This window comes from Macrobrachium rosenbergii, chromosome 25 (genome assembly GCF_040412425.1).
Source record: "Macrobrachium rosenbergii isolate ZJJX-2024 chromosome 25, ASM4041242v1, whole genome shotgun sequence".
NCBI classification, from domain to species: Eukaryota; Metazoa; Arthropoda; class Malacostraca; order Decapoda; family Palaemonidae; genus Macrobrachium; species Macrobrachium rosenbergii.
The window spans coordinates 3,048,872-3,062,290 of NC_089765.1; the positions used below are offsets into that span (position 1 = coordinate 3,048,872).

Consider the following 13,419-nt stretch of genomic DNA (forward strand, 5'->3'; position numbering starts at 1 on the left):
TTTTGAAAGCACTAACATAAAAAACCTTATTTGCAAAAATGCATTCAATTTGCTAAAAAAAAATCATCTTACGGATATACCAACCTTGACATATTGTACAAAGCAACTGTATTTCTATTGCTGACTATGGATGTCAGGTACAACTTTGAAAGGTCTGGATCCAGTTCATAATGAAGGACTCAGAATACCCAAGGGAGATTTGAAATCTTGCCTAAAAATATGATTGCAATCAATATACAAGCAAGTGATTCACAAATAAAAACATTGATCAAAGATATATGACTATAGATAATCACACACCACCTTTCTCAGTTAGAATTACCTCCTTGGATTATGCATAAGGTGCAAATAATATTCATCTAAAAACTATAAATAGAGTGGTATGGTTGGTCTGAGAAGTGTGGAAATGATGTGGATATTTCACTGTTAGTGAAATTTAATAGAGAAATGCAAGGTTTCAAATGGTAAGGGTAAATTGACAGAAGTATTTACTGAAATTTCATGTAAGGTTTTAAAAGAAATTACAGTACTTTTTATTTTTGCAGGAGGAACTCGCTTGTCAAGGAGTAGCAGTTTGCGCTATGATTCTCCACGGCCACACATAAGGTCTTCATTGGATCAGTATGATGTTCCACGTTCCCAGTATGATACACCAAAAGTTCGACCACTGTATGATTCTCCACGCCCTCAGCAGCATTATGATTCCCCTAAATCTCATCTTGAAGGCCAACGATCAAACACTGCTCCTCGTAGTCTTATCAAAGGTGTTCGTGGGGGTGCCCCATCCACAGTAACAGTGAGTAGTGATAACCAACAGGAATATGACATACCGAGACCTACTAATACCAATCAAGAAGGTCATTATGACATGCCTCCAAGTGACAGATCTAGTGGCGTGTCTGTCATGTCTTGTGAATCATCTCAGCTATCTGCTTCATCATCTGCTTCTTCCCTGGCAGCATCAGAATCCCTATCACTGTCCTCTTTGGGTGGTTCTTCCAATCGTTCTAGTTTAGAATCACATGATGTTTATGACATTCCCCCTGAGCCACGCAGAGTTATTGGGTCACAGAGACCCAAACTTCCACCACGTGAAGCCAAAGACAATACAAAAGATGCATATGATGTACCCAGGCCTACACTTTCTACAGGGCTTGAAACATATGACACTCCACCGTCAAGGGTTCCTCAAACCCTCCCATTCAAGGTAGGTGATGCTGTGTATGATGTCCCACCTCAGGTTAGTCGAGATGTTTGCCAGCCAGATTCAGTGGATGGTATACCAAATAGATTATCCTCTGGGTCTGATTCGTCAGGAGGGGATGGTGATTTATGTGCTGGTAAAGAACTTCCTTTGGAATATGATTCTGCACTTGATACTTTAGCAAAACATCAGCAAGAAGTGTATGGAGCTATTGAGAAACTCACAGCACTACACCAAGGTGGATCTTGGCGAACAAAAGAAACGGTGGAAGAAAGGGAAAGCGAGATGAAAATTGCTGTGTATCGATTACGGCAGAGTGTTCAAGACATTTTGGAATTTGGTCAGGGCTCCAGTGTTAATGCTGCACGAAATGGGGAAAGGGGCCTTGCACGCCGTTTGTTACGTTTAATGGAACCTTTGAATAAATCTACTGCTATAATTGAAGATTCTTGGACAAGATTACAGAGTGGTGGATGGAAGCAGTCTTTAGCATCACGTACTAACCCAGAAAATCTGAATCAGCTCATTGCTATACTACATAGTTTAGGAGATGATGTTCGCCTTCTTACTACAGCAATCCAAGCAAAAGCCTCGCTGATATTCAAGCGGTCTCCAAGCCTTGATCAGACTGACAATTCACGTCAGCAGCCAGCTGATGATGATGAAAAAACTCCAGTGCAGGAGCGCCCCTTACCAGGTCTTCCAGATAAAAAGCCATTTGAAAACATGTATGAAAATGATACTCGCACATGGCTTGAAGATTATGATTATGTAAATTTGGAAACAAGAGAAGCTGTTGAACGAGAACATGAGGAAATTAAGCGAGAATTGCCAGCCCAGCTGCGCAAGTCTTTTGACAATTTAGTAAAGCAGTCTCAATTAATTGTAGATAGTGATCATGAAAAAGTCTTACGCAAGAGTGACACAACCTCCAACACTACATCTACAACAACTGGTAAACGAACGAGTCATGTCTTGGATCCAAACGATCGGCAAGTAGTGGCCTTTTATGGGAATCAAGCTGAAGTTCATTTACAGCACCTCAATAATGCTATAGATGCTTTCTTACTTACTGTTGAAAATAATCAGCCACCTAAGGTTTTTATAGCACACTCCAAATTTGTTATTTTGAATGCACACAAGTTGGTTTATATTGGCGACACAGTTCATCGGAATATAGTAAATGCGGATTTGAGGACCAGAGTTTTAAATTGTTCCAATGCTCTTTGTGATGCAATGAAAAATACTGTAGCAGCAGCAAAAACTGCAGCTCTGCAGTTTCCATCAGTTGTTGCTGTACAGGCAATGGTAGATGCATTTGTAGCAGTCTCACATTTAGCTAATAATTTGAAACAAGCAGTATTAGCCAATCCAGTGTAGGACATTTGCCTGAAGGACAGAACTTTCATGTCATACTAGTTGTGTAATGCAGAGTTTAGAGATACTTCTAGATGACCCCTTAAGTAAGTTGTCTTACTGTGGTGCTATGTACAGGAATAGAGGAGGATGACAATTAATTATAGATTTCCTCATGACGACAGCTGGATTCAGAAAACTTGCAAAACCTTGCATTAACATGCTTCATGTGGTATAAAAAAGCAAGTCATGCATTCATGAGAAATCTGTGCATTTTAGTGAGTTTTTAAAATTTAACAAGGTGAAATATTTTAATCTGCTCCATTACAGTAAACATTCCTATAATGTGTATTGTATTGTATATATGTTTCATTTTAATATATTTATTTTGAGAAAATTTCATGAAAATCAAATTTTATTTGCAGATTGCAATACAGTGGTTAAATATATTGTAACAAATTGGGTATCAACATTGGATTAGAATATAACTGTTGGAAGTCAGTACTGCTCATTGTTTTCCCAAATTTTAAAATCTTTTGCTGATACTGATTAGCAGTAGAGGTCTTTGAATTTACTAACCATTTAATTATAATCAGAGCTTGAATTGCCAAGGAATGATAATGCATAGACATCACTGTCAGTTCCTATTGAATGAGTCAAATTGTTACTCATTGGATGTTTTCGTCATTATTATCCTGAAGGAACCCTTTTAGGAGAAAGAGAACTTTGTGTCAGCCCTGTCCTCATCATCTTAGTCTATTAATAATCTGTTGTAGGGAAATACTGTTTATTGTGAACTTGTTTTTATGGTTTGCATCTTGAAAGGACTGTCCACATTTATTTCAGCACTTGCAGATTCCACTCAGTCGTGTTGTCTTCAAACAGGTTGAACTTCAATTGTGTTTTCTTAATAAAAGTTTTGCTTCCTTATGACAGGTAAAGAAAATGTGAAGTTTAGATTCGTATAATTGTATTTATTACAGGATTGCAGTCAAATAAGTGTAAATTGTATGATCTCTGTTTGTAAATAATAACTCTGTTACATTTAAGTTGAAGGTCAAACCTTCCATAGAATGTAGTGCACTTTCTCACTGAAAAATTAGCTCTTGAATTTTGCTGTCAATTATGAAACATCTGTCCTTGAATTTTGATTTCGTCATACATGTAGTGAAGCTGCACGAGTTACAGGGCAGTGGTTATCATTTTTCTTTGGAAAAGCTTTGCCTTTTAATTTATCGGTTATGGTCAGTAATTATAATTTATCTTTGGAAAAGCTTTGTCTTTTAATATGTTTTCGTTTCTGCTCTGTTATTTAATGTTTTTAATTTTTCCTTGCAGTTTCCAGATAGTTATCTATGCTTGTGTATTAGTAAATACGTTACTGTAATATGCTTTGAAAAATCTGTAATGTTCTTTTATTTTTACTGCTTATTTTGTCAAATGTACCGGTAGGGGTTCTTGTACTGTGCCAATGTACTGTATTGAAGGATTTTCACTTTCTTTTTTATAAGGACTTATGGAAGAATTAATTTAGAAAAGTATTAGTCAGACTTTTTGAGTTGTGTGATTGTTGTGTTATTTGTGCAATTTTTTAACAGTTACTGTAAACAGACACAGTCCAGCTGTGTGTTTACAGTAATTGTTAAAAAGTTGCATAAACACGAATTTAAAGCATATTCAACATATCAAGCTACGTGTATATGTGGGTACTGTATACTTAACTGCCATCACCATCTCCCTTTGGGCAGATCAGTGAATCTACTAATTTCATTTTTTTTTTTTTTTAGCCTTTTTGCTCTCGTTCCAAATTACACCACTGACTTCAGTTCAGCCTTTGCATTTTTATTTGTCTGTCACTTTCTCTTCATTTCACAAATTTAAGAACCCTTGCCAAACCTCGAACTGTAATCCCTTAAACTTTCTTCCATGACCTGTTGCTTAACATAAAAGTGTTTTGGGGTTGCTGGTCTCATCTTTGCTTCTTACACAGTCTTCATTCTGAATCGAGTCTGTAACAAAAACCTTTCGACTTAAATGTAAATATAGTTATGCATATACTGTAATCTTTCCTTTGGTTTTTTCTCTAGACTACCACCATACCAAGTTACAATTTTCTTCTTTCATGAAGCTGGTCTGTCACTTCATACAGTACTTAACCCCACTTGCTTCCCCCCTTTTATCTTTCGTATTGTTTTTCACAAGACTGCTGTGAAGCAGGGATATCAGGTTACTGTCTTATCAAGCATGCATTAAAGAAAGAAAAAAATATCCTTTGATCCTTAAAGGTTATAACATTTACAATTAGCAAAGGCCTGCTAAAATCTGAACAGTTTACTGTATATTTTCAGTTCACTTTCTACCATCATTGTAAGACCTTCAGTAAGTATCCTTTACTACTTGTTGGTATTGCTTGTGCAGTATCACTGACTAACTTCATGATTATGTATATACTACAGTTTGCGATGTTCCCTTGATAACTGAGTACTGTTCCATATTACTGTACAGTATTCCCTTTGCACATGGATGATTTTGAACACCTTTAAACTACCTAAAGCTTATGTTCAGATTCCTGAAAATCTATTGGTATAATAATACCAATCTCTCTCTCTCTCTCTCTCTCTCTCTCTCTCTCTCTCTCTCTCTCTCTCTCTCTCTCTCTCTCTCTCTCTCTCTCTCTCTCTCTCGGCCACACAGGGACTACTTAATGGCATCAGTGTCTGGCATTTATCACTTATCTGTATGTCCTAATGTACATTGCTGTATATATGAATTGCTCAGAATTTCTTGTATTTCACTAGAGCTGGAGCAGATTTGACAAAATGTTAAAAGTCAGTACTGTGCTGTAGCCATGTTTAATCAGCAATTTGACAACTACTCTTACTTGAAGATAACTAAAGGATATTAAGAAAATGGCAGTCATAATGTTAGTTGATTTAATCATTTTTTTCCCATGTGTTGTGTTTTGTTCTTCCACTGGTACACGTTAAAATACCAAAGTTAAGATAAATATCATCAATACAATATTGTATATACGTAAATTAGAAAAACAAAACATAAAACAAACGTAAGTCTGTCAGCTGCTTATAATGAAATATAAAGAAATAAAAAAAAAATGAAAAAACATGAAACCTTCTGCAAAGTAAAGTAACTTTTCATAAAATGTGAACAAGCATAGCAGTTTAAGGAGGCCCTCACCGAGTAAAAAAAAATGAGTATGATGTTCAGTTGATATTTAAAGAGGGTTATATTTATATATATACGTATATATACTGTATATATATTTATATATTGTACTGTACAGTACATTAAATTACCTTCCTTTCAAATGCTTGCAGTTATGATGACCAGCAATCCTATATTACTTCACGATGAGTTACGTGGACATGCTTATTCACACAATGTACAACTTTAAAGTTAAAGATATGTGAAAATAGGCAGTATAGAAAATTATAATTTTTTTTGTACTTAGAAAATTTATACTTTTGGTAAAGTGTAAAATCTATACTTTGGATAAAGTATAAAATAAAGGTAACAGATATAAAACAGTCCTGTATGAGAACTGAAAAATCTACTGAAATAGTAATGTTGAACTAGACAGTGGAGGTATGTTTTCTTGGACTTAACAGTACTGTACACCGTGTTAGCAGCTATTTGTATACAGTACTAATTTATTTGTGAATTGCAATTACTTTGACTTTAAACTAAGTTGTTATTTACTTACATAACATGCACTTAATATGTCTTGATATTTTCTTGCTTAGCCCATTCATATTAGAGAGAATACTCTTTAAAATAATGTTACCCTTGTCTTTTACTGTAATTTAATATTTTTATGCTTTATTACTACAGTAGATATGGATTCATTTTATTTGTAAATACGATTTCTATTAATTTTAAACATGCATTTTTGAGATAGTCTGGTTTAAGAAATATTTATAACTTGCCTTAACTTTAAGTCATACTGTACAATTATGATTTAGGTAAGAGGACACCAAATTTTATTCTACTTATCTAATGTGAATGTAAATGGTTTTTATTGTGGGGCAAAACCCCATGAAAGAGAGGGATCTTTTCAAAGTAGTGTTGATTATTTCATCTTTTAAAAACGTATATTTTTTAAGGTGTGATTGAAGCCCCTTATGAGTAATTTTTGTGTACCCTTTCTGTGGATTTATGTACCATATTTTTGGCAGTTCATCATGGCCATCTTTAATACTAATGTATAATGAAATACTGAAATAAGGAAAAAAAAAAAAAAAAAATCCACCAATTGCCACCATTTATCTATGTGGAATTGCACTTTCTTTTGACATAACACACCTGTGTTCCATTTCAGGCAGTACACACCTGATCATGATCATATACCTGATGTTTTCAGTACTGATTTTGGACAAATTTAAATGTTAAAAATCTGCTACCACATCATATCAGTTATGCTAACTTTCATTGATGCTCAGGTGTACCCATATTTCTGAGTCACATCTGCCTGCTCCCACCATCTGAACATTGGTGCTACGATCAATTGAAGAATTACTTTACATTAGGCAAATATATATCAACAGCTTTGTGCATGCACATTTCACATTACTGTTTTAAAGTGATTGTGAATAAGTTATTGAAAATACTTTTTATTTTTTAAATACTGTTTTCTAAATCTTTATTCCTTTATAAATACATTACTATAATTATTATAACTTTATTTGTATTATGTAATCTTTCATTTGTATATAATATTTTTTTACATATACAGTACAGTACTGACTGTACTGTATGTACACATTCATACCCTTATAACTGGTGTCAGTACTGTATGTACACATTCATACCCTTATAACTATGTCTCTTCTGTTGAAGGCTTTGCAAAAACTTCCCCAGGGTTATTTGTACTCAATCCCCAAAGACCCTAACTTAACCTGTCGTAGTGGTTGGCTACATCTAAAAACATGATTATCTATCTCTGCCCTAAGATAGACTGTGTTGGGATATCAGATTATGTATCAGATCCATAGCCAGCTACTTGACATTTTAGCTCATTACCACAATACAGTACTTGAAATGGGTTTGGATAAAAATGTTTTGAGTGTGGCATGCTTGGACTGGAAGTATTGACCATGTAAAAGACAAATTTTTTGTGTGTATATTTGTAATTTATTATGCTTTATTCATGTATTCCTTAGCACTGTAATTGTATGTGCATCATGGAGTCTCTCTCTCTCTCTCTCTCTCTCTCTCTCTCTCTCTCTCTCTCTCTCTCTCTCTCTCTCTCTCTCTCTCTCTCTCTCTCTCTCTCTCTCTCTCTCTCTCTCTCCTAGTACCCAAGTGTCTTGAGTAACAAGTAAAATTTTTAAGGAAATATTGTTGTCCCTTTAGTTTTGTTTGAATTCACTGCACCCAATCTTCGGATTTCTGTTTTCATTGAGCGAATATTAATGAAAAGACCTTTACAACAGTTTCTGACTTCTGACAGTTCTTGTTAAAATGGTGGAATTCCAAAATTCCCAGGCTGTGATTTTAGTGTTTAAGCATTAAATAACATTTAGTTAATAAAGCTTTGTAAATACTTTTATCAGTAATCATTCATGATGCCAATTTATATGTACATAATGTATCACAAATAATGAGGAGCATATTAGATCACTTAATCTTAATTTGCTCTGTCTGGTATACATGAAATTTGTAGGTCTTTTGTGCAGCAGTGAGAATCTTTCTCTAAACTGCAGTGAGAGAATCACATGTAGGTGGCAGTTAAATTAACCATAGATATTTTAGCAGTAAGAGTCTTCAGGATTTTCTGTTAGATTCCAATTATATTGGCAGCTAGAATCTGTCATGCTGCTGTAAAGGAATCTTATGCAAAACTGGTGTAAGATTACCTACCCTTTTGATATTTCTTTTAAACTGCCACCTTTTAGGTGCCCTGGCTTGTAAAATAGCCAGTCATTCAATCAAAAAACAAGTGCTGCAGAAGTAATAAATGATGATATAAAACAGTAATTATGTCTGAAATGGTCCTGTTGCTTTTGTAGCCAGAGCTTTTTGCAACGTCCACCCAGACCCTTGGTGTGTTCCCTTGGTGTACTGTACTGTCTTGAGTGTTTGTTGAAATAGTATTGTAATTGTTTACATATATATTGAAACTTGATGTAGCTTACATAGGAGAATATAAATAATGGGTTGATATCAAGCTTGTGCAATTGAAGATCAACAGTAACCAGCTCTGCCCTATTGTGACAGGTATAATTGTTCCACTGCCAATGAAAAACTGCCATCAAATATTAAGCGAGGCCATGTTGTAGCATTCCATAATTGAACAAGGAAATCTTGCTGTTCTACATCACAGGCAGTGATAAACTTCAACCTACACCACATCCAGAAGTAATTCATGACCTGTAACCAATTATTACAGTATAATGTCAATCATCAGTTAGATATATCCCTCATATTATAATATCAAGGTAAAGGAGTGAAGACTAATTAATATAGTAAGTAGGCTTTCACACAATCTGTACCTCGACCATTTCCCTTGTACTTCCAATATGCAATTCCTAACAGTAAGGCACTTAATCAGGAGGATGCTGTGCATGTGGCATTGCAGTCTCAATCTGTTCGTGTTTTTCTTTTACAGTCAGGGATATCTTGTAGATGTCCCTCTCAGAAGCCCTTATGCAATATTCGTGAATATTAAGTTTCATAGATATCTGATATAGCTTTGTTAAGGATAGTTCCTTGGTGATTTTAATTTATAATGAGCAACTTTTGAATTTCAATGTTAGGGACATTTTGCCTCAAACCAGTCCATACTATTGTATCATCATGCATACCAGTGCGGTATCTTGTGTAAAATGTGATTACCTCTTTGTCTTTTGTACTTGCATTTGATATATATATTGTACTTTAACAGGCCAACAACATAATCAGGTTAATAAATATTGTGTATGTAAAATAGTGTTTTATTTATGAGCCCCAACATGTGGTTTGAATGCTAATTATGTATTCAGTTGGAATTCAGCACATCAAATGAACTTTTTAAAGACAAGTACTGTAATGGGATACATGAATTTTTAATTGTAAATGTATCAGACATATTGATAAGTACTGTAGATATAATGTATAGGAACACCTTTAATAAAGGCTAAAAATGGCTGCTCTTGATGAGGTGCAGAGTGGGTGGGTGCACCCTTGTCAATATCTACTGCTCTGCAACCCTTAAAGAGCAAGATGGTACTGACAAGGGTGCATCTGCCGTCTTGCTCTCTTGATTAGGTGCAGAAGCACGCATTGTCAGTTTATATTTTAGTGCAGCGTTTGTCTGTGTGAATCATGAGGCACTTATCTACAATCTATGATTATTGGGAAATTGGTGGATATTTTATTAATATTTTGAATTATTTTTTTGATAGGCAGAACCCAAAGGGTCTGCACTGCTGGCTGGTTTTAATATGTCATTTCAAGTGTTCTTTAAGGTAGTATTCTTGGACCGTAGCTAAATATCTGCAATAATGACTTGTGGCAAGATCTGTAGAGGAAATCGACTGCATATGCCAATGACGCTACCTTCTACACTTCTAGCTGCTGCTGTTTTCCATACCTTAGGTCTGTGGTTGCAGAATCCTTGAAAAGCGACCTGGCATGCATTCATGACTGCATTACACTACCAGGGCCTTGACAAAACCCAAACCGTAATGCTGGTAGCAGGTTATTATCTTCAACAAACCAACAAAGATGCTTAGAGAGCAGCTTCTCAAAAACCTTCGATAAAACAGGTGTGATTGGAATCGGCTTACATTCAGAGGGACACGAGGATGGACTTAGTCCCTTAGGTAATGCAGCATAATTTCCCTTCCTCCAAACACAAGGAGAACATGCAAGTCCAATTAACTTCAGGAAAATGGTAGTAATCTTGGAGCAATGAAATCAGCAGTCTCTTTAAAAAAGATGGGAAGAAAGATCCTGTTAGGGTCTATGCCTCCAGAGGCAAAGTTTTGACTTCTTTAGACATGATACCCAAATTTACCCAAGAAATAAATCGGATCACACCATGGACACTAAAAAGGGCAAAAATATACACATATTTATCATATCTTTCAAAGAAATATATGTTCAACACAAAAGTACCATCAACATGCCATGGAACACACAAGACGGAAGGGTAATCCCTTCATAATCTATACAGATGGATCCAAAAATGAAGCTGGAGTGGGTTCATCAGCCTATTCAAGTGATGAAACTATCCAAAAGGGCCTTCCTCTAATATCATCAGTATTTACAGCTGAATTAACAGCCATACAATTGGCTCCAGATTATATCATAAAAAGGAATTCCTTCTGCACTCATATTGAGCGACTCAAGAAGTGCAATTGAAGCAATAGAATCATTTAAATCAAATAATCACCTTGTCCAAAATATCCAAAGGGAAATTCACCAGTTAATTACAAACGGCCTTCAAATTTAAATTTGTTGGATCCCAGCCCATGTAGGCATTGAGGGTAATGAGAAAGCAGATAAAGCTGCTAAATTGGCTTGTACAATCCCGCCAACTACTACGAAAGCTCCCATATCAGACTGGCTAGCATCAGTTAAACCTTTAATTTATAGGGATTGGCAAAATGATTGGACAAATATACCCCCTCAAAACAAACTAAAATTAAAAAGCTGCATTCTTCTACCCAAAAGCAAAGAATCGATGAAGTAGTTTTAACAAGACTCAGAATAAGACATTCCAGACTCAAACATGGTCATCTAATGTCAACTCTCCACACAAAAACAATAACTTGTGAAAGGTGTAACATCCCAGTAACAATCAAACATATCTTGATTGACTGTCCCAGATGGCAGCATGAAAGAAATACTTATTTACAAAATAAATCAATAAAGGATATTCTAGCAGAAGGTAATAACTTTTCAATTAATAATATTCTCTTCTTAAACAAAATTAAATTCATAAATAAAATATAATCTCCCCCCCTTTTTTCCCCTCCCTTTCTTTTCCTTTTTTTTTCTCTTTCCCTCTTGATTTTTTACTTTAAATTTTTTCCCCTTTATTTATTTATTGATTTAATTACTTAATTTTTTATGTATTCTTTCCCCCCCTTCTTTTCCCAGCCCGAAAAGAACCCTAAAAGAGTTCAGAGGTCTGGTCAAACAAATCATTTATAACTAACTAACTTGACTTCTTTAGACCCAAAGGCCACTGAACACACTTTAGGCTCTTGAAAACATGACTAAGGCAACACAAAGGACCCACCACATTGCTTACAAAGACATGAACCAAAAGTTCTGCCTTCTGTTAAGGGCAATATACAGCAGCTCCATCAGTTCCTACAAGGAGCGACATACTTGAATCAGCTCCAAAGAGTAATGACTTGAAGATAGACCACCACTTATGTTCATCACCACTGGAGAGCAAGATCTTCACACCCTCATTATAAGCTCTCTCAGCTCTCTGATAGGCAACCTAAGCTTAATGAAGTCATGCCACAAAAGTTTGATCGACTGTCCTCCCATAAATGATAAGCTTGTTTTTCAAGGTCAGAAAGCTTACAAGCAGCATTAAACCATAGCTTATCTTCAAGGTCAGAAAGCTTATAAGCAGCATTAAACCATAGCTTATCTTTAAGACAAAATTTGAGGAATTAGGAATTTTTCTCTCAATAACGGTCTTAAGGTGGTCATTGTAACAATCAATATTATTCGGATTCTACAAATATTGCTCCACCCGAGCTCAATAAGTTCACAGTGAATACCATCCCTATTGGCCTGGGATTTCAAGTACAGTATACCTTTCTTGTAAAGCTGAATAGAAAAGCAGGGAAAGAGACAAAATGATAACAGCTGAACTTAGAAAAGTTATAGATGTTTAAGCCATTATTATTATTATTATTATTATTATTATTATTATTATTATTATTATTATTATCATTATTATTATTTTTATTATTTCAGTAGACGAAACCTACTCATATGGAACAAGCACACCAAAGGGGCCATTGACTTGAAATTCGAGCTTCCAAGGAATATGTTGGTTTCAGCCTCGTACCACAACAGACCCCACACTGCAGCAGTAACTGATCATGATACAGAGCCAGTGACCTTTCATCGGCCTGGGAGAGACGCGAACCCATGACATCTGAGTGGCATGCCCCATGAAATACAATAAACTCTGGCAATGTCAATAACAGTAAAGCAATTAATTGCTGTAACTATTTATGCAGTTACTTAGATAAATATTCATGCAACATGTAACCAGAAATGTAGTAATTATATGAACTGCCCAATCATGTAATAAAGGAGATTAACTGCTGGCTGTAGCTGCTGTTGGAATTTGGAAAAACTACAGCACTTGGACTCCCTCCCCTACTCAGTGTGTCCTACTCACTAAGACAAGTACCAATAACAGGGAGAAGATTAACAATCATATAAAAACAATGTGCTCGAATTTGTTAATGGAAGCAGTACACGTGAATTTGAAATTTATTTCAAGTTTTAAAATGCTAAACAAAGAAAAGAGGAAAAATTTGAACCTTAATCCGATAAATAATAGATCACAAAATCCATCATACCTTATAAAATGTGAACAAAAGATGAAAAAAGTTGAGGAAAATAGGCAAAGTGCAAAGTGATGTTGTAAAAGTCACCTACAGAGCCGTCAGCGGAGTCTCCATCGAACGTGTCATTCGCTAAATCTCCGCTGAGCAAGTTTTCTATGGTGGCGTCCCATTTTCTTCGCCTATACAATGGGTCACGCCTAACGTGCCAGGTCACGCGATTTCAATCATTTAAACTATGTATGTATTTGTTCACCTGTTGTCAATTGTGTACATTGTATTTCTTCGTTCACAGGCATCAAGATCATATCCATA

General features: G+C 35.4%; 1 protein-coding gene across 3 annotated transcripts in view; it reads left to right on the plus strand.

Annotated features, from left to right (window-relative positions):
• The window catches only part of p130CAS (Serine_rich_CAS and FAT-like_CAS_C domain-containing protein p130CAS), a 196,578-nt gene extending 187,075 nt beyond the window's left edge, over positions 1–9,503 (plus strand). For all 3 annotated transcript variants that reach the window (XM_067126771.1, XM_067126769.1, XM_067126770.1), the window contains exon 5: positions 546–9,503. In XM_067126771.1, coding sequence (XP_066982872.1) covers positions 546–2,584 — 2,039 coding nt within the window. In that variant the 3' untranslated portion in view covers positions 2,585–9,503. The remainder of the gene's footprint in view (positions 1–545) is intronic.
• The last annotated feature ends 3,916 nt before the right edge of the window (positions 9,504–13,419 follow it).